This window comes from Myotis myotis, unplaced genomic scaffold (genome assembly GCF_014108235.1).
Source record: "Myotis myotis isolate mMyoMyo1 unplaced genomic scaffold, mMyoMyo1.p scaffold_m19_p_6, whole genome shotgun sequence".
In the NCBI taxonomy this organism is placed as follows: Eukaryota; Metazoa; Chordata; class Mammalia; order Chiroptera; family Vespertilionidae; genus Myotis; species Myotis myotis.
Window position 1 is genome coordinate 28,779,251 of NW_023416368.1, and position 20,182 is coordinate 28,799,432.

The window sequence follows — 20,182 nt, forward strand, 5'->3', positions numbered from 1 at the left end:
CCCTACCTGGTCAAAGAAACAGACTTACAAGTCCAGGAAGTACAAAGAACCCCAAACAAAAGGAATTCAAAGAGGACCACACCAAGACACATCATAATTAAAATGCCAAGGGCAAAAGACAAATAGAGAATCTTAAAAGCAGCAAGAGAAAAACAGTTAGTTACCTACAAGGGTGTACCCATACGACTGTCAGCTGATTTCTCAACAGAAACTATGCAGGCCAGAGGGAGTGGCAAGAAATATTCAAAGTGATGAATACCAAGAACCTACAACCAAGATTACTTTACCCAGTAAAGCTATCATTCAGAATTGAAGGTCAGATAAAGAGCTTCACAGATAAGAAAAAGCTAAAGGAGTTCATCACCACTAAACCAGTATTATATGAAATGCTGAAAGGTATCCTTTAAGAAGAGGAAGAAGAAAAAGGTAAAGATACAAATTATGAACAACAAATACTCATCTATCAACAAGTGAACCTGAAAATCAAGTGAATAAATAATCTGAAGAACAGAATAAACTGGTGAATATAATAGAATCAGAGGCATAGAAAAGGAGTGGACTATTCTTGGAGGGGAAAGGAGTGTGGGGGGTGCAGGAAGAGACTGGACAAAAATCGCACACCTATGGATGAGGACAGTGTGGGGGGGGGGGGTAAGGGCAGAGGGTGGTATGGGAACCAGGTGGAGGGGAACTATGGGGGGAAAAAAGAGGAACAACTGTAATAATCTGAACAATAAAGATTTGATTAAAAAAAAATTGTTTTTGGCCTCTGGAAAAAAAGAACTGTATTTAAGTTCAATCATCTTTTACAGACCCCAGAGGGCTAACCTAGATAGTTAAGACTATAGCAATATTCATTCTTCCCTCTTCCTTAATTCCAAACTTACTTAATGAGGAGAAAAATAAATCTATGGGTGAAACTATTATTAATTTATTTAATTTTCAGAAATATCTAGCTGAACCTAATCCTTGGGAAAGGCAAGACACATCAATAAACATCCTCCATTAGCAACATGAGATTATTTTTAAAGTTGTTAATAATAAATTTATTTTATTTACTTTAAAAAATATATTTTTATTGATTTTAGAAAGGAAAGGAGAGGGAGAGAGACAGAAACATCAATGATGAGAAAGAATCATTTGATCAGCTGTCTCCTGCACACCCCAAACTGGGGACTGAGCTGCAACATGGGCATGTGCCCTGATGAGGAATCCAACAATGACCTCATGGTTCATAGGTTGATGCCACGCCTGCCAGGAGGTTAATAATACATTTAGATTGTAGACTATTTAGTAGTTACTACAGCCTAGAAAAACTATAATCAATGCGTTCCTACTCCTGACAAGCCTAATTATATGCTTAGCAGGGTAGTTGGGTATGAAAGGAGCATGTGAGAACTTCCAAGGTTATCCATCTGTTTATACTTATGTGTGGTTGAGGTAAATAATTTTTACAGAGTATGTTATAGCATTATATAAAGACTAGAGGCCCAGTGCATGAATTTGTGCAAGGGTGGGGTCCGGCTGGCCAGGCCCCAATCGGGGCAGATCGGGGCTGGGCCTGTCGGGAGGAGGAGACAGCAGGATGTTGGCCAGCCAGCCCACCCTGATTGGCCCGATCAGGGACCGGCTGGCTGGGGGGAGGGCCACGGGTGATTGGCTGGCAGGCCCTGCCCCCACTTGGGGTGGGGGGACTGAATGGGGATCAGTGGTGGGGGGAGGAGCCATGGGAGGTTGGCCAGCCAGCCCTGCCCCCGATTAGTGTGGTGGGGGTCCACTGGGGGTGGGGCCAGCAGGGGGGAGGTGCTGCAGTAGGTTGGCATGCCGGCCCCACCCGCTATTGGGGTAGGGGGGCAATCAGGGGCAGGGCCGGCTGGGGGGAGGGGCTGTGGGCCAATAGGGGCACATTGGGGGCGGGGCTGGCTGGGGGGAGGGGCTGTGGGCCAATTGGGTGGTGGGGGACCATCAGGGGCGGGCCAGCTGGCCCCACCCCTGATCGACCGGTTCGCTGGCCGCAGTTGGTGTCATAGCAACCGGTCATTCCAGTCATTACTGTATTCTTGTCGCTGGCTTTTTGTATACACTGAGTGGCCAGATTATTATGACCTGACATTTGTAGGCAAATATATATATATATATCCCACGTTCAAATGCTGTTAAATCGCGTTGTTTACCCATATCTTCAGAAAAAAATCACTTCTACTGTCATGGTAAACAACTTGCTTCCCTATTTATAATGGTCTGGCCCTCTAGCAACTTCAGCACAAAATTATAGCTAATTTGCCTACAAACGTCAGATGGTCATAATAATCTGGCCACTCAGTGTATATAGACTAGAGGCCCGATGCATGAAATTCATGAAAGAGTAGGCCTTCCTTCCTCCAGCTGCCGGCACCGGCTTCCTTCTGGCACCTGTGACCCGGGCTTCCCTCTGGCACCTGGGCCCCGGGCTTCCCTCTGGCCGCTGGCAGGCACCAGGGACCTGGGCGTCCCTCACAGCCCCGACTTCGTCTGGAAGGTTGTCTGGAAGGATGTCCGGTCTAATTAGCATATTATGCTTTTATTATTATAGATAGGTCTTAGCCCTGGCCAAGTAGCTCAGTTGGTTAGAGCATTGTCCTACTATGCCAAGGTTGTGGGTTTAATCTCTGGTCAGGACACATAAGAATCAACCAATGACTGTACAAATAAGTGAAACAAAAAATTGATGTTTCTTTCTCTCCTTCTAGAATCAATAAATAAAAATAGAAAAAGAAAAAGATAGGCCTTACTTGGTAGCAAAAATGTGATATAAAGAAAATAAACCTTGTTTTATCTAATTAAAGAAATATTTTATCTTTAAAATAATAAAATATTATACTGCATTCTTAATGGCACAAAATATGAGTTTTATTGGAATAGAGATAGAAAATTTTTATTTTAATAATATGGCATCACCTGAGTGGACCTTCCTTGCATTTTGCCGTCCTATCCTAGAGTTTTTCATCAGATGCCCAAGTACCTCTAACACTATAATACACAAAGTTAGACTGAACCAAATGAAACTGCTGATATTATACACCATTTTTTGATGTATAAAATGACAATTTTATATGGTTCAACCTAACATGAGTTCAGAAGTGTTTCACTTTTCTACAGTAAACAGTATTGAACTACCTCGTCATGCATCATTTGAACTTCTTTGCTTAAATATAATCAAATAAATACAATAATAATAAATAATACCTTTGTATACTTGATTAATTTAACTGTCCCATAAACAACAGTAGCACACTTCCCCCCTTCTACCTCCCCGTATTCCCAGCAGAACTGGCCTTATAATCATTAAGTGGTGAACAATATCTACTAAATATACCGACATTTACATTTGGCTTTTCCAACTTTTGGGAGTAACCACCTATTTGGTTGACAAAAACTTCAAACTCAAAACTAATAAAGATTTCAGTAAGTATCCCACGAACTCTATGATTACCAAAAAAATATAGCAACACAGGACTAGAATATAGTACTTATGCTATAGGCAAAGTAGCTTTAATATAAATTGCAAGTTTAGGATTTTTTACCCCCAGAAATTGTAGCCTCTTGGAAATGATCACTTGTACTTTCTTTACCTTTGCTAATAAGAAACTGCACAGTGCACAAATGGCCAGCTCTTGCAGCTTTCATCAAAGGTGTTCTTCCACCTTCAGATTCATGTTCCTATTAAAGAAACAAAAATAATCCATCAATAATAACTCATTAAGCATCTATTTTAAATACTTAATATCAATGACATTAGACATAATGAAGATTTAATACTTACTCCATGTAGTCACTTATACAACCTACCTCAATTCCTCCAAAATATAGGATTAATTTCAGTCCACACTAGGTGGTGTAACCTTTTAAGGTCAAGTTCAGTTTTGTATACCAAACTATAACCATTAAAGATAATATTTATGTTTAGTTTGAGCCCCAAAGAGAAATCTCTGCATTTTCCTAATCCTAAGATTAAAAAGATATTTTCCAAACTATTCATCTGAACTGTGATAAAGGAGCCTTAGTATTGTGAGGTGATTAGGAGGATCTTGATCTTATATCAGAATTCAGTAAGAACTCTATCATAGGATAGAAACCAATCCCTGAAGAAAAATACTGTTATTTCAGGAATAAAGGGAAAAAGAAAACAAAAAATATACCATGAGCAGATATTTCTTAAGAGTAGAAATTAAATATTTGAGTATCAAAGGCAAAAGAAACACTTTTATCATATAATAAGGACTGTTATTCTAGGAAGTTTGCCAGCAAGAGGAATGCATGACTAAACAGCTTCCAACCATCCTAATATCAAATGACACTACAAGGATTATACCTGTATGGTAAGTAGCACTATCTGCTGGTAGATCTGTGAACTCTTATTCACTCATCTAAATATTAAAATGTAGCTGATAACATCACTTCTATGAAAAGTTCTCTTACCTATCTACTTTTTCACTGTGTGCAAACAGTAATTTCTGTTATTCTGGTCTTCTTTTGTAACTAAGAAATACTTGATAAAGAACAGTGATTAATCAAGCTTTATGTCAGCTCTGTTCTAATTGAGAATCCTTTAGCTACCTAATACATAGTAAATTTAAAAAATTGTTTGCTTTGCCAAAAAGATAGAATTTAATCTACTTACATAACTATCTGATCTACAACTCAGGCAAACTAATAATGAAAAATAAGAGTGGAGCCCAGCCACGCGGCTCAGTGGTTGAGTGTTGACCCATGAACCAGATCATGGTTCAATTTCTGGTCAGGGCACATGCCCAGATTGCGGGATTGATCCCCAGTGTGGGGCACGCAAGAGGCAGCCGATCAATGATTCTCTCTCATCATTGATGTTTCTATCTATCTCTCTTCCGCTCCCTTCCCCTCTGAAATCAATACAAATATATTTTAAAAAAGAAAAATAAGAGTAGATTGTCAACCCAACGGAAACATTACATTGGCCTGTGGTGACAGGAACTGCACTCTAAAATAGATTTTAAAAAATCTTTTTAAAAAAAATATATTTTATTGATTTTTTACAGAGAGGAAGGGAGAGGGATAGAGAGCCAGAAACATCGATGAGAGAGAGACATCGATCAGCTGCCTCCTGCACACCCCGTACTGGGGTTGTGCCCGCAACCAAGGTACATGCCCTTGACCGGAATCAAACCTGGGACCCTCCAGTCCGCAGGCCAACGCTCCACCCACTGAGCCAAACCAGACAGGGCAGATTTTAAAAAATCTTGGTGTAGAATCTTTCAACCTACTATAAAAATCAGTTTATGCTTTAACTTTTAATTATTATGTATATGGTGAGGCAAAAGTAGGCTTACAATTGTGAGTATGCGAAACAGAGTTTATTCTTGTATTATTATTTATTAATTATTGTATTATTTTCCGTATGGACGATTGTAAACCTACTTTACCCCACCCTGTATATTGATTACACAACAACCTTTAACTCTAAGGTACAGATAATGCCAACACATTTGGCTTTAGAATGTATTTTAAACCTAAAGTCAAATATAGGTAAATATAAGATTCTGGCAACTTCAAACAAAACAGAATATACACTGTGAAAATCTTACTCAGAATGAACTAGAAAGTTGTTTGTCCAATTTTTCATCTGACTTATTTCTGAAATATCATAACTAATAATACACTGGAAATAAATTACTCCTTTAGCAACTTATTTCCCCTCTTGCCTCAGGGGCTTTTTGCTCAAGCTGTTCTCTTTTCCCTATAGTATTTGTCTATGAGTTCTTTTTCATCCTTTACATCAAGTCAATAATCATTTCCTCAAGGAAGACCTCCCTGAACTTCTTGACTTATAGCTCTATGAACCGCTCCTTCAAAAGTTCCAATCATATATTAGTTTGTGCAACCATTTGGCTAACATGTCTCTGCTGCTAAAATGTAGGCTCCATGAGAACAGCAATTGCATCCATTTTTGTTTACCATTATAAACCTAACATCTAAAACAATGAAGGGCCTGAATACTGTTTACCAAGAAGGAACCTTAGCATAACTGACCTCTTAAATCTTCCCTTTCATAGTACTGAGGTTTGAAGTTTTAATTTTCTAAGTAAATAAGAGAAAGAAAAGTTAATTTAACAGGAAATTTAGAGTAGTAGTTAAACTTAGAGTAAGATGGTCATTATCTATATTATCTACATTATTACTAAAACATGGGTGGGCAATAAAGTCACTTTTCCTTTTTCTTTCTTTCTTATCTCTTATACCTGACAGTGACATCCAACAACATTACTGGATCACAAAGCCAAAGATTTTGCCCTGCTTTAAATTTTTAATTAACTAATTCTATATACTTATAAATTACCATAGCTGATAAAAGAAATCAGAAAGTACTTGTCCCAAGATCAAATCAAATTTCAAAATTCAACATACTAACAAAAATTTCTGAAATGAACAGTATGAAAACTGCCTATTTTATTTTACTCCCTATAAATATAATTTCCTTTGTTTTTTTAATCCTCACCTGAGGATATTTTTCTATTGATTTTTAGAGAGAGTGGAAGAGAGAGGGAAAGACAGAAAGAAACATCGATGTGTCTCACATCAATTGGTTGCTTCCTGCATGGGGCCTGACCTGGCTGGGGCCAGGTAGGAACCTGCAACCATGGTACATGCCCTTGACGGGAATCAAACCCCTTCAGTCTGCAGGCCGACAATCTATCCACTGAGCCAAACCGCTAGGGCCATTTCTTTGGTTTTGAACAATATAATTATGTTTGAGAAACTGGCTGGTAAAACAATACTGAAACTTTAAAATGTATTAATATTTCATGTCCTAAAATTAATAATGCATGTCCCACATATATCATTTGTACCAAAATATCTGACCAATAAATCCTTTTAAAATAGGAATCAAATTTGTATATATTACTTATGAATGTGGGGTTTATTAGTACAGCCAATTTTTGTTCAAGATCAATAAAATTTCAGGATATACATTATGATTTTCCTTTATAAACACAGAAAATTATTTTCTAAGGCTATAAACTTACATATTGTGCAGTTTAACATGTTTCTCTGTTCTTGGGAACAGCTACAATAATATAGGGATTATGTAGTCCTTGAACATTTGGCCTCTTACCTCCACTGGATGGCTGATTTAAAACTACTGATTTAATTTGTAATATGGTTATTGTTCTATTGAGGGTTCCTATTCTTTTTTTTTCTTTTTAATCCTCACCCAAGGATATTTTTTCCATTGATTTTTAGAGAGTGGAGGGGAGCGGGGGAGTGAGAGAGAAGGAGAGGAAGAGAGAGATGTGAGATACATCAATTGGTTACCTCCCCCACGCTCCCGGGGCATGCAACCCAGGTACATGTCCTTGACGAAAATCAAACCCACAACCCTTTGGTGCATGAGCTGACGCTTTAACCACTTGGACACAATGGCCAATGCAAGGGTTCCTATTCTGAGTCAATTTTGATAATTTTTAACTTATTTAACAGTATTAATTTCATCTAAGTACTCAAATTTATTGCTTGTTCATATGATTGGCTTGCAAATTTTAAAGCTCTCTATCTTACCAAATAGTCCTAACTCCCTTTAAGTGTCTATGATTTACCTATGCCTTTCCTCATTTTGAAGTCTGGCTTATTTAATCTATTTCAGTCGTTTTTAAAACTTAGCTTTTAATTTTGCTTTTCACAACTATTTTTTCCTTTTTATCCTTATTTTTATGATACTGCTTTTTACTCTATTAAGTTTTGCTTTTATCTTTATTTCCTTTTTTGTTGTTGTTCTATTATTAGCTTAATTTACTCTCATGTATATACACATAAAATTTTCCTTCTGTGGACCACTTTAGTTGTATCCTCCTCTCACCCAAGTTTTGATGTGTAGTTTTTGTGATAATTTCCACTTCGTAATTTTTACTATGATTGCCTCTTTAACCCACAAATTGTGTAAAAGTATTTTTAATTTCCTAGGTGTATGGAATTTTAAAAAAAATGTTTTATTGTTGATTTGTACTTTTAAAGCAATAGAGATCAGAGAATGCAGTCCATCTGATTAAGTAGTTTTGTGTGATTTTTAAAAAATTAATCCTCATGAGAGGATATTTTTTCCATTGATTTTTAGAGATACTGGGAGGGGAAGAGACAGAGAGAAACAACAATGTGAGACAGTCACATCGATTGGTTGCCTCCAACTCCGGGCGCCCTGCTACACCCCCCCCGCCCCCCCCGCCCCCCCCCACACACACCCAGAGGTCAAAACCAAGGCACGAGCCCCGAGCCCCTGACCGGAATCTAGCCAGCATGTATGGTACTGGCTGACGCTCTATCCAATGGGCCAAAATGGCTAGGGCAAAGGAGTTTGTTTTAAAGACTTTTTGTGGCCTAAAACATGGGCAATTTTTACACGTTCCATGTTGGAAAAGAGCACATAGCCTATTTATTTATAAGCGCAAACTTGATTTTTCTATTCTTAACAATAGTTTTATGTTTGATCATTTTCATAGAAGTCTGAAAAAATTTTATCACTACAAATTTTCTATTTTATCTGGAGAGTAGATTGTTAGTACTAATTAATGATTGTTGTATCAGTTGGAGGAACATTTATCTATCTCTAAAAATGCTTTTGGCCTAAAATTATATTTTGTCTGGCATTAATAATGCCTTACATACTTTTTCTATCACTTTTTCAATTTCCCCCTATCATTTTACTTTAGGTTTGTTTCTTGAAAAGACTTTTTAAAAATATATTTTATTGATTTTTTACAGAGAGGAAGAGAGAGAGTTAGAAACATCATCGATCAGCTGCCTCCCGCACACCCCCTACTGGGGATGTGCCCGCAACCCAGGTACATGCCCCTGACCGGAATCGAACCCAGAACCTTTCAGTCTGCAGGCTGATGCTCTACCTACTGAGCCAAACCGGTTTCGGCAAGAGACTTTTATTTTGAATCTAATTCAAAAGTCTCTGCTCTTTGACATTGAGTCCAATAGATTTATATTTGTCCTGATTACCTGCTGTATGTTTTCTTTAAAAAATTCTAAAGTTATTTAGTGTTTGATCAACACAAGGCCCTAGAATGGCTTTTAATCTTCTAACACATCCTTCTAAATTTCATGTTATTGCTGTCCAGAATTTTGGTATTACTTTGTTCCTAAGCATAAAATTTTAGGGTTTAGGTCCTGGCCAGGTGGCTCCATTGGTTGTAGCATTATCCCATACACCCAAAGGCTGTAGGTTCAATTCCTGGTCAGGGCATACACCTGGGTTGTGGATTGGATCCCCAGTTGGGGTGTGTATGGGATTGATGCTTCTCTCTCACATCGATATTTCTCTCTCTCTCTCTCAAATCAATAAACATATCCTTAAGTTAGGATAAAAAAATGTAGCGTTTATACTAAAATTTTTATAATAGTTTTACCAATTTATTTGCTTACCGTAGCTTCTTGTATCCCAGGCCTTCCTCCAGAGTTCATTTTCCTCCTTATTGATGTACACATCTTTTAGTAGTTCTTTTAGCAACGGTCTTAGGTGTTAAGCTCTTTTATTCTTTGTAGACCTGAAAATATGCTTATTTTTCCTCCTCTGGAATGGTAGTTAAGTACAAAATTCTATATTTTGCTATTTTCTCTTGATATTTTGAGAATATTAACCAGATTATCTTCTGTGGTTATTAGACAGCAAAAATGGCTTTATTAAGGCTCAGCGTTGGCATAGTCTGCCACACTTCACTTCTGGGCGACACTGAAGGTGGAGGCTGTTTGAGATTCTGAGCCACAATCTACTGAGCTGCAGCATATCCACCCTGCAGCTAACTTGGGAACCTCAGCAGGATGGGGCTGGTTCTAGCAAGCCCTGGGCTCAGGGTGGGTGGCAGGGTGTAATATTATTGATGAGAATCTGCTGTCAAAATGTTGATTATTGTTCTTTTATAAGTAATGCATTTTTCCTCCAGTAGCTTTTAAGATTTTTTGAAAATATATTTTTATTGATTTCAGAGAGGAAGGAAGAGGGAGAGACAGAAACATCCATGATGAGAGAGAATCATGGATCAGCTGCCTCCTGCAAGTCCCCCACTGGGGATCGAGCCCACAACTTGGGCATGTGCCCTTGACCAGAATCGAACCTGGGACCTTTCAGTTCACAGGCAGATGCTCTATCCACTGAGCCAAACCAGGTAGGGCTTAAGATTTTTTTCTTTATCCTTAAAATTCTAGTTTCATTTGTTCTGTTCAGTGATTAATTTTTTAATAAAGGATTAATATTTGGCTTAAATTCTAGAAAATTCTACATCATTATTTCTTCAAACATTGTTTCCGCTTTCTATTTCTAACCTCTCCTCCAGGAACTTCAAATAGATGTATGTTGGAACTCCCCAATCTATCTTTTTACTCTCAATTTCTCTTCATATTTGTGCTATATTGTATTATTTGTTTTATCATCTGATTCACTAATTCTTTATTCAACTGTATTCAATATACTGTTTATTCTACATATCGTTTTTATTTCCCAATTTCCCCCTCAAAGTCTAAATTGTTTATTTTTTTTTATTTTTTATTTTTTAAATATATTTTATTGAGTTTTTACAGAGAGGAAAGGAGAGAGATAGAGAGCTAGAAACATCGATGAGAGAGAAACATCGATCAGCTGCCTCCTGCACACTCCCCACTGGGGATGTGCCCGCAACCAAGGCACACGCCCCCGACCGGAATCGAACCTGGGACCCTTCAGTCCGCAGGCCAACGCTCTATCCACTGAGCCAAACCGGTTTCGGCTAAATTGTTTATTTGATACCCACCTGTTTTTAATTATTAATTATCATTTTATTGCCTCACACTGTTTTACAATTATTGGACATCGTTTAAAAGAAACATGTTAAAAAATTTTCAAGATTAAAGTCTTTTATTTCAGTTTCCTTGGGCATAAAGTCTCCTATTTTGCTGCTTTTTGTTTATGTACTTACATTTTGACTACCTCTGGACATAATTTTGCACTTGAGCTTTATAATTTTTTTATTTGAAGAAGCTTGTTTTGCATGAGAGTTGTTTTTTTTCTTTTATTTCCATCCACAAACTTATCCCTTCTAATCAGATAGTTTTGGCAGTTGCTTCAGTCTGGCCCTTTAAGTCCATTTCAGATCTTTTATTGGAACTTAAGTTTCTGGCCCCACAGAATTATTTAGTTCTGCTCACTAAATCAAAGAATGGTGCTCTCCAGGTTTTAGTTACTGCTCTCTTTGCTTCTCCCCTCTAACAAGAACTAATTTCCAACTACAACTGTGGGAAGCTGCTTGGAGCTTTTTTTCCCATCTTGGTTCACAGGTAGGTAAGACAATAAGGTCCCACCCAGTTCATTGCTTCATTCACATAGACTAGATCTATTGGCCTGCTCCATGTGAGATGCGTTGGGTCCCTATGTCACAATAGAAGTTAAAACTCCAGTCCCATTGCCCATGTTTTTAAGCCTACATTCTTCTTGGGCCTATGGCTTCAACTGTAGATCCATAATCCATTTCTAGTCCAGAGAGTTCTTTAATTTTTGTTGCTGGGTATAGCAACATATTTTTTATTTTTTTTTAAATATATTTTATTGATTTTTTACAGAGAGGAAGGGAGAGAGATAGAGAGTTAGAAACATTGATGAGAGAGAAACATCGATCAGCTGCCTCCTGCACACTCCCTACTGGGGATGTGCCCGCAACCCAGGTACATGCCCTTGACCGGAATCGAACCTGGGACCCTTCAGTCCGCAAGCCGATGCTCTATCCACTGAGCCAAACCGGTTTCGGCTAGCAACATATTTTTTTAATTTAGTTTGTTTTTCTCCCATATTTTATTTAATATGTCTGTGCTTGAAATGATAGAGAACAGAGAGGTTTCAAAAAGCTAAGTGAATTTGACTTCATGACTGGAAGTCATTTATACTTATGTTTAAGCAACTTTGAGATAGCTGAAAAGATGCATTCAACATACAATAACTTAGAAAAAAACAACTTGGCCTTAAAAAGAAAACATTAGAAATTTTGTGTATTTTACAGATAGTTTTAGATTAAGAAAAAACTGGTAAGTTTTCCAGTTTTGAGTAGCAAAATTAAACAAGATGTATATATGTTATTCCTTAATTAACATTTAAAACGTGGTAGGTCATGCTGAGTCCCAGCCCTGGGTGGTGTTCTAGTGCTTCACTGTTACATATTTCGGAAGCTCTTAGCTGGAAATAAATATGCTTCATTGTAATAAAAAAAAGTGGGAGGTCATATTTAAAGTTTATTAAGGTTAGCTAATCACTAACAATGTAAATATAGTGATAAGTGGATAATTAGAGCTCATATGCCCCCTAAAAGCTTATCCATGTAAAATACACTACAAAGTTCTAGTTCTGATAAACACTATGAGAAAAAAGGTACAGTTTTTTTTTATCTATTTGGTTTTATTTGTTTTTATTAAGTTTATTGGGGTGACATTTGGTTTTAGATTATAAAATTCAATTATACATTAAGTTTATTTTCTTCAAAATAAGTTGATTTCCTTTAAAATCATAGTCATGGGCACCCAAGGCATGCATATATATATTTTAACTATATCACAGAGGTAGAGTTTTCTTGGAGGTGGAGGAGAACTTTGTCTAGGGAGGAAGAATCAGAATCGCAGGAAAGGCAGGTAGACTGTTTTATACTACATATATACTAGAGGATTCTGCTACTCTCCCCTGCAGGATATGTTCTTCCCACCCACCACTGTATATTCATCATTACCTTAGTGATCTACTGTTAAGGATGAGATTTATAACCCTCGGGAGAATTGAGAAGGAAGAGATTAAGAGGCACTGTTTTAGGGTTTTCTGTTTAGCATCGTTTCTAAAAATCACAAGTAACAAAGAAAAACCAAGCTTCTTCAGTTTGAATGAAGGAAGAATGACTGATTATAAAGCAAAGATGGAAAGAGAACAGAACTCTACAATGATGCAGAATAATCTGTACAGACTCCAGCAATGTCTCAAAGTGTGGAGTATGGAGGACTTGTCATCAGAATCTCCTGGAATATTAATTAAAATGCAAACTCCCATTTCAAATATGCTGAATCTGAGCCTCTAAATGTGGGGTTGCAAACCTCATTTTTAAAAAGTATCCCAAGTTTTGAGACTTATAGCTAGAGAGAGAGATTTATAACTACATTTCCTTTAACAAATCCAGGGAAAAAGAAATACTTTTTCTAAAATAATACTCAGCTTTACATTCTAGATAGGAGCCTGAGATACTACACAAACTGAGTAAAAGTTCACATTTTCATATAATATTTTGTGAAATACATTAATTTACTTTGTTCAAATTAGAATATAACAACTTCTTATTCAACAAGCCATTAATGAAGATATTAATAAGCATTATAATTAAGAGTGGCTTGATACTGAAAATTTTATTTTAGATAGCCTAAGTTAATTGTGCTCAATCATAATTTATTCATAATTTATAAATTAAGCACTGCTCCTGAGTTTACACAAATCCCTCTGGATTACAACGGATGTTAACTTTGCTTGATTTTTAAAACTATTAGGCACAAATTCCACATTTTTTTTTTTCAAAAGAAAAGGAACGTTTGCTTATAAATAAGTGTTCACCTTTTTAAAAATTAATTTCAGAATGAGGTAACAGGAGACAATTTTAAGAAGAAAAATTTTAATGTATATAAATTAGGGAATGAATAATATAGTAAATGTTATAACTAATTTTTTGTTTATCTGAGGATTATACATATATTTAAATATATTTTTATTGATTTCAGAGAGGAAGGAAAAGGGAGCGAGAGATAGAAACATCAGTGATGAGAGAGAATCATTGACTGGCTGCCTTCTGTACACCCCCAGGGGGGATCGAGCCCACAACCCAAGCATGTGCCGGACTGCGAATTGAACTGTGACCTCGATTCATAGGTTGACGCTCAACCACCAAGCCACACTGGACAGGCTGAGGGTTATATTTTTAAAATCAAATATAGTACTCTAAATCTAAGTTTCAGATTTCTGATGAACAAAATTGAATGCAGGACTTTATAATTGAGACTTTTCCTCTGGGGTATCTTAACTCTCCCAATAGGGAGAATACAAAAGAACTAACTCTCTGAATAAGAAAATCTATTTCCACCTATGAGATTTGTTAGGAATACCATATAAAAAGAACACTAAGGAAGCAAATTACTAGTAATGTAAATCTTTTTTTTTATTTAAACTTTATAATCTGTTTCAATTGAAGAGGATTTCCTTTGTCACCCACCAGGGTCCTGGAACTTCTTGGTTGGAATTCAGATATCCAGAGTTCTGGTTACCTACAACATCTATTCTTTATGTAGTAGCTTACAAGCATCAAAGGCCACCCTCACCTGATGCTTGGCCGGATCTATGCCCTCCAAAATAGTCTTCGTGTCCTCCTGCTTGTCCTGTGAAAGGAAAAAGAACAACTCACGGATCTTATTCCAAAATGAAAATCACATTTGGCCATGAAGACCTTGTGACTGACTGGTACTTCAGATGCTGGGCTTTATTAAACTCAGGCTCTTTAACGAGAAAGATTCTCATCAGTAGAGAACATAATCCAGGAGCAGAGATTTTTCATGCCTTTGTCTCCCAACAACTAAAGCCACAGAATCAAGAACAGTATCTTTTAACATCTAACTAAAGAAAATAATTAAATGATTTGGGGATATCACAAGTTGAGGGAAAAAGTAAGGAAAACATTATAAGATAACTACATAGTTATTTTTAAATGCACGTAGTGCTCATACTTTTCAACTAAAACTTGAGAGGGAGAATATCTGTATTTTCTCTGATATAGACTCCTAACAGAGAGAAAGTACTTGAAGGTGAGACAAGAATATAATTGAGGAAACAGTAATAAGCTTTGCAGTCACTAACCAGAGTTAACTAGTCTCCAAATAAAAGAAATGGAGCCTAGAGAAGGCTTTTTTTCTAAGTCACTCCTACCTCCTACCTGGGAGATGTGCTTACCTTAAGGGGATGCATGCTCCTATAGTAGAGATTTGGTGAGAGAATTGTGAAACAACTACATTTGTTAAGGCTCGCTTCCTCTCCCTGCCCCACCCCTATATGATTTTCAACAAATGGCAAGCCCCATTCAAATATGAATAATCACAAAGTATCCAACCTAGAACTTAAGAAGTTCCTACAAAAATAGAAACAATAAAAGTGAAATATTTCCCTACACTTTCAAAAAAAATTAAAGCACATAAATTCTTTAAATAGCTGAACAAAGTGATATAACAGCAAGAGGAGATTTAAAAGTGAGTTGGGCACGGCCAGTGTGGTTCAACCGTTGAGCATGGACCTATGAACCAGGAGGTCACAGTTCGATTCCTGGTCAGGGCACATGCCCCAGGATTTGATCCCCAGTGGGAGGCATGCAGGAGGCAGCTGATCAATGATTCTCTTTCATCATTGATGTTTTTATCTCTCTCTCCCTCTCCCTTCCTCTCTGAAATCAAGTTCAGGCACTCAGGGATTAAGAAACTATATCATATGAAAGACTAGTAAAATTAACACTGAATCAACCTAAACAACTGGGAGAAACAGGGTCATAAAACAGAATGTAAATGTTATACAACTAAAGTAATAATAAAATATAACTCCTGAAAACCTTATGGTGCAAGATACATTTCATTCCTCTTTCAGAATGAAGTCAATAGATACTGTCTAAATATTTGACTTTTTAAAAATAAATATGTTCTTTAAAAAAATTAACAGGTGAGAACCAAGATGACAGCATAGGTAAACACCTGTACTTGCTGCCTCCCACAACCACATCAAAATTACAACTAAAATACATAACAACTATCATCCAGAACCACAGGAAAGCTGGCTGAGTGGAAGTACTACAACTAGAGAGGTAAAGAAGAAAGCGCATTGAGACTGGTAGGAGGTGCGGAAGCGTGGCACGGGCTGGCACCCGGTTGTGCCGCTTTTTTAATTGGGAGGGAGATACAAGCTCCTGCTTGCTCTGAGCTCCAGGGCCGGGCAAGACTCAGGGGTGGGGGGGAGGAGGTGGGAGGACCCAGACACATACGGGGAGAAACTGGTCTGGCATTGGGGCAGGAATGCGGGGGCAGTTTTCTTCCAGATGGAGGTGCTCGCAACAGTCATTGTTCCTGTGTTGGGACCTCCCAGGTGTAGGGCCGACTGGCAGCATTGCTGTTTGCTCTGCCCTACAGATTCTAAGACCCCACCCTACCCAATTTACAACCCCACCCAAGCTGTGTGGAAGCAGCTTTTGCATATGAATGGCCTGTCCTTTCTCAGCCTAAAACCTGTCAAACAAGCTGCAGCTGGGTCAGGGAGCCCCAAAGCTATCAAAAGAAGGCCCAAGACCAAACCAGCACCAGCCTGCCTTGCTTCTCAGCTGGGCCTCGTCTGGGCACTTCCAAACCCAATAAAGAGGAGGAATCTGCAGATTTCTCCTTAGCTCCTGCTGGGTGGCCCCAGGCAGTGGCTGATTTTGCACCTCCTTGGAGATCCAAGAGCCAGTGTATCCAATGGTCAGTGCAAGACCATACAAGATTACAACTCTTCACATCCATAAGTGACACACTCAAGGAGCAGACTAGTAAGCACCAAAGCCCCACTGAAGCAAGTCCTGCCCCATAAGGGTGTCTCCTGCACAGCAGCTCTTCCATTATGGACAGAACCAATTGGCCTGGAGGTCAATTCCTCCCAGCGATATCAACAGCAATCAAGGCTCAACTATAACAAGTCTGTGCACACAGCCCACAAAGGGGTGCACCAAGAGTGTCCAGCTCAGGTAATTGGGGAAGCTGAGCCACTGGGCCCGATAGCACACCTACTATACAAGGCCACTCTATCAACTCAAGGAGACTTAGGAGCTACCCAATACATAGAAACAAACACAGGGAAGCAGCCAAAATGTAGAGACAAAGAAACATGTCACAAATGAAAGAAAAGGAAGAAAGCAAAATACTGGATATAGAGTTCAAAACCACAGTTATAAGGTTACTCAAGAATCTTCTAGAAACCTCTCAGGAACTTAGTGAGAACTTCAAGGATCTTAGTGAGAATGCCAAAAAAATGGAAAAGGACCAGTCAGAAATTAAGCATACACTGACTGAAATAAAGAATAATATACAGAGATTCAACATTAGACTAGAGCATCCCAAGAATCAAGTCAAATACTTGAAATACAAGGAAACAACCGGAAGAGCAAAAAGAAAAAATAATCCAAAAATATGAAGATAGTGTAAGAAGCCTCTGAGACAACTTCAAGCGTACCAATATCTGAATTATGGGGTGCCAGAAGAAGAGAGACAGCAAGATATTAAAAACCTATTTGAAGAAATAGTGACAGAAAACTTCCCCTACCTGGTGAAAGAAACAGACCTACAAGTCCAGGAAGCAAAGAGAACCCCAAACAAGAGGAATCCAAAGAGGACCACACCAAGACACATCATAATTAAAATGCCAAGGGCAAAAGACAAAGAGAATCTTAAAAGCAGCAAGAGAAAAACAGTTAGTTACCTACAAGGGAGTATCCATATGACTGTCAGCTGATTTCTCAACAGAAACTATGCAGGCCAGAAGGGAGTGGTAGGAAATATTCAAAATGATGAATAGCAAGAACCTACAACCAAGATTACTTTACCCAGCAAAGCTATCATTTAGAATTGAAGCTCTATCATTTAGAGAAAGAGCTTCACAGACAAGAAAAAGCTAAAGGAGTTCATCACCACCAAACCAGTATTATATGAAATGCTGAAGGGTATTGTTTAAGAAGAGGAAGAAGAAAAAGGTAAAGATAAAAAATTATGAACAACAAAGTGACAACAAATACAGATCTATTAACAAGTGAATCTAAAAATCAAATGAATAAAAAATCTGATGAACAGAATAAACTGGTGAGTGTAATAGAATCAGGGGCATGGAAATGGAGCAGACACAATTCTCAGGGGAAGGTGAGGGGAGGTGCGGGAAGAGATTGGACAAAGATCTTATATGCATGTATGCAGTACCTATGGACGTGGACAGTGGGGTGGCGAGGGCCTGGGGTGGGGTGGGAACCGGGTGGAGTGGAGCTATGGGGGGGAAAAAGAGACACATCTGTATAATCTGAACAATAAAGATTTTTAAAAATTTAACAAAATATTTCAAAATTTGCATTTGGAAATGAAGTCTAAGTATTCTTCCAGAAAGTAACTTTATACCTGTGTTTTATATAGTTCAACAAAGCTTTGGGAGCAAATAATAAGCAATTCCTAGGGCTACTTGGAACACAGGGAGACTTTTTAGTTAAAACAAACATGGAAAAAAAGAAAAAGAAAAAAAAAGAAAAAAAACCCAACATGGTAACTAAGATCAAAGCTTAGAAAATTAAACCATCAAGGAAAAAAGAACAAAAGATCTAATTCATGTTAATGAGAATGAGGGAAATCAGGAAGTCTCAATTGTTAATGGAAGTATAGACTGATTTAGCACTTTTGACCAATTTGGCAGCAGCGATCAAAATTTTAGATGTGGGCCCTTTGATAACTAGAATATCACTTCTAGAAATTTATGTCTATAGATATATTCACAAAAGTAGAAAAGATATGTAAATGTGCTTAACAATATTTTAGTGTAACACCATTTGTAATACTTAAACCTAATAACCCAGATGTTTATGAATAAATAACTAAGAAATAAGTAACTGTGAAAAGAAATGAGAAATCCATAGGTACTGACAAAAAAATATTAAAAGGAAAAAGTTGCAGTAAAGCATTATGTGATAAAAAATCCATTCTATAAAAAAAGACATAGATCCCACGTACACAGAATATACATATACTTGGGTATATAGAAATGCCAGAAGGACACACAACATAACTGCTTAAATAAAAAAAAATCTTATGAAAGAGGACTTGGTCCACATTTATATTTCATAAGATTTAATATAGATAACAAAGTGATCCTTCAAAATTTTTTCTTACTTTTAAGGGAAGTCCGTATCAAATCTCATTTTAAGAAAATAAATTCCAGGAGTAAGAACCAGAGGGTGCTAAGGTTCCCATTAGCTCAATTATTCTAGGAAAATGACCCCCAAAAGTTCATCTGGCTGGCAGAATACAGTCCAAGGAAAGCAATAAGGGTCAGAGAGCTTACTTTATGCTTAGGAAAGAAAATCAGTGATAGACCACTGTGACATATTCAAAGGGCCCAATTTCCTCAGTGTAAAAGTGTTTGAATTTTTAGTAAATCCTTCAACGCTATGGTCAACGCAAGAGAAAATCAATAATAACAACACCAAAATTCTATTTCAGTAAGAAATTATATGAATTAAACCTTAATAAGAATGTTTCTTTCAAAATATGTGACTTTTCATCATACATACATAAAATATCTCTGGAAGGATCCAAGAAATGAACAACACTGATTGTCAATAGGGATGGAAACTGAGTAGCCATGAAACATTTTTACTAGTATACTTTGTGAATTCTGAATGATTTAAAGTTTACCTACTTAAAAATTTTAAAAACATATATTTTTCCAAATAATTTTAAGGTTTTGTTGAGCAAAAATTTAGCCACAACAATGAGGACAATAACTAAGTGACATAGGACCAACTATTATTCAATATAGCAAAGACTCCATAGTTAGTAACACTGTATGCCTACCATACTTCTTTAAGTTGGTTCCATTTATCTCTGATCCATTTCATTTAAAGCAGATTCATTATGAGCATAAAAAAAGAACTATGTTCTATCTCATGTTCATGGGTACCCTCTCCCTCTTCCACCCCTATTTTTAAGGTGACAAACATCCTAAAGTAAAATGGTATCTTTCTTATTTTTCAGATCTCATGTATACTTGAAAGCCAAAGCTGATAAAAACAACAACAATCCTAAACAAAGGAAATTTTAAGAAGTTTTAAGACATTAAACATGAAAGGAAGATGATGTAACATAAGTTTATTCTGCTACTTGAAATAAACTTTACTTGCAAAAAAAAAAAAAAAAAGAAGAATAAATTTATAACTGAATAATACCAAAGATAACCAGAGAGACTATATTCTTGACTAACTTTAGGATTCCACAAGGGAGTAAGAAATAGTTTGCTTAAAACAAAAATCCATGTTGAGAAAAATCTTCCTACTTCTTTGACAATATTTAAATAGGATAAAATATTGATAGT

At 37.1% G+C, this 20,182-nt stretch overlaps 1 protein-coding gene across 8 annotated transcripts in view; it reads right to left on the minus strand.

The window, feature by feature from the left end:
• Positions 1–20,182, minus strand: part of LOC118657918 (ankyrin repeat and KH domain-containing protein 1) — a 129,534-nt gene that overhangs the window by 49,497 nt on the left and 59,855 nt on the right. For 5 of the 8 annotated variants that reach the window (XR_004968142.1, XR_004968141.1, XM_036312626.1 and 2 more), the window contains exons 11-12: positions 14,377–14,433; positions 3,612–3,699 (exon numbers count right to left, since the gene is read on the minus strand). Coding sequence is in view for 6 of the 8 variants with exons in the window: in XM_036312626.1 (XP_036168519.1) it covers positions 3,612–3,699; positions 14,377–14,433 (145 nt within the window). In the remaining 2 variants the exon portion in view is untranslated. Of the gene's footprint in view, positions 1–3,611; positions 3,700–14,359; positions 14,434–20,182 lie in introns of those variants that run through there. The other 3 variants (XM_036312628.1, XM_036312631.1, XM_036312632.1) reach the window with 2 other exon arrangements.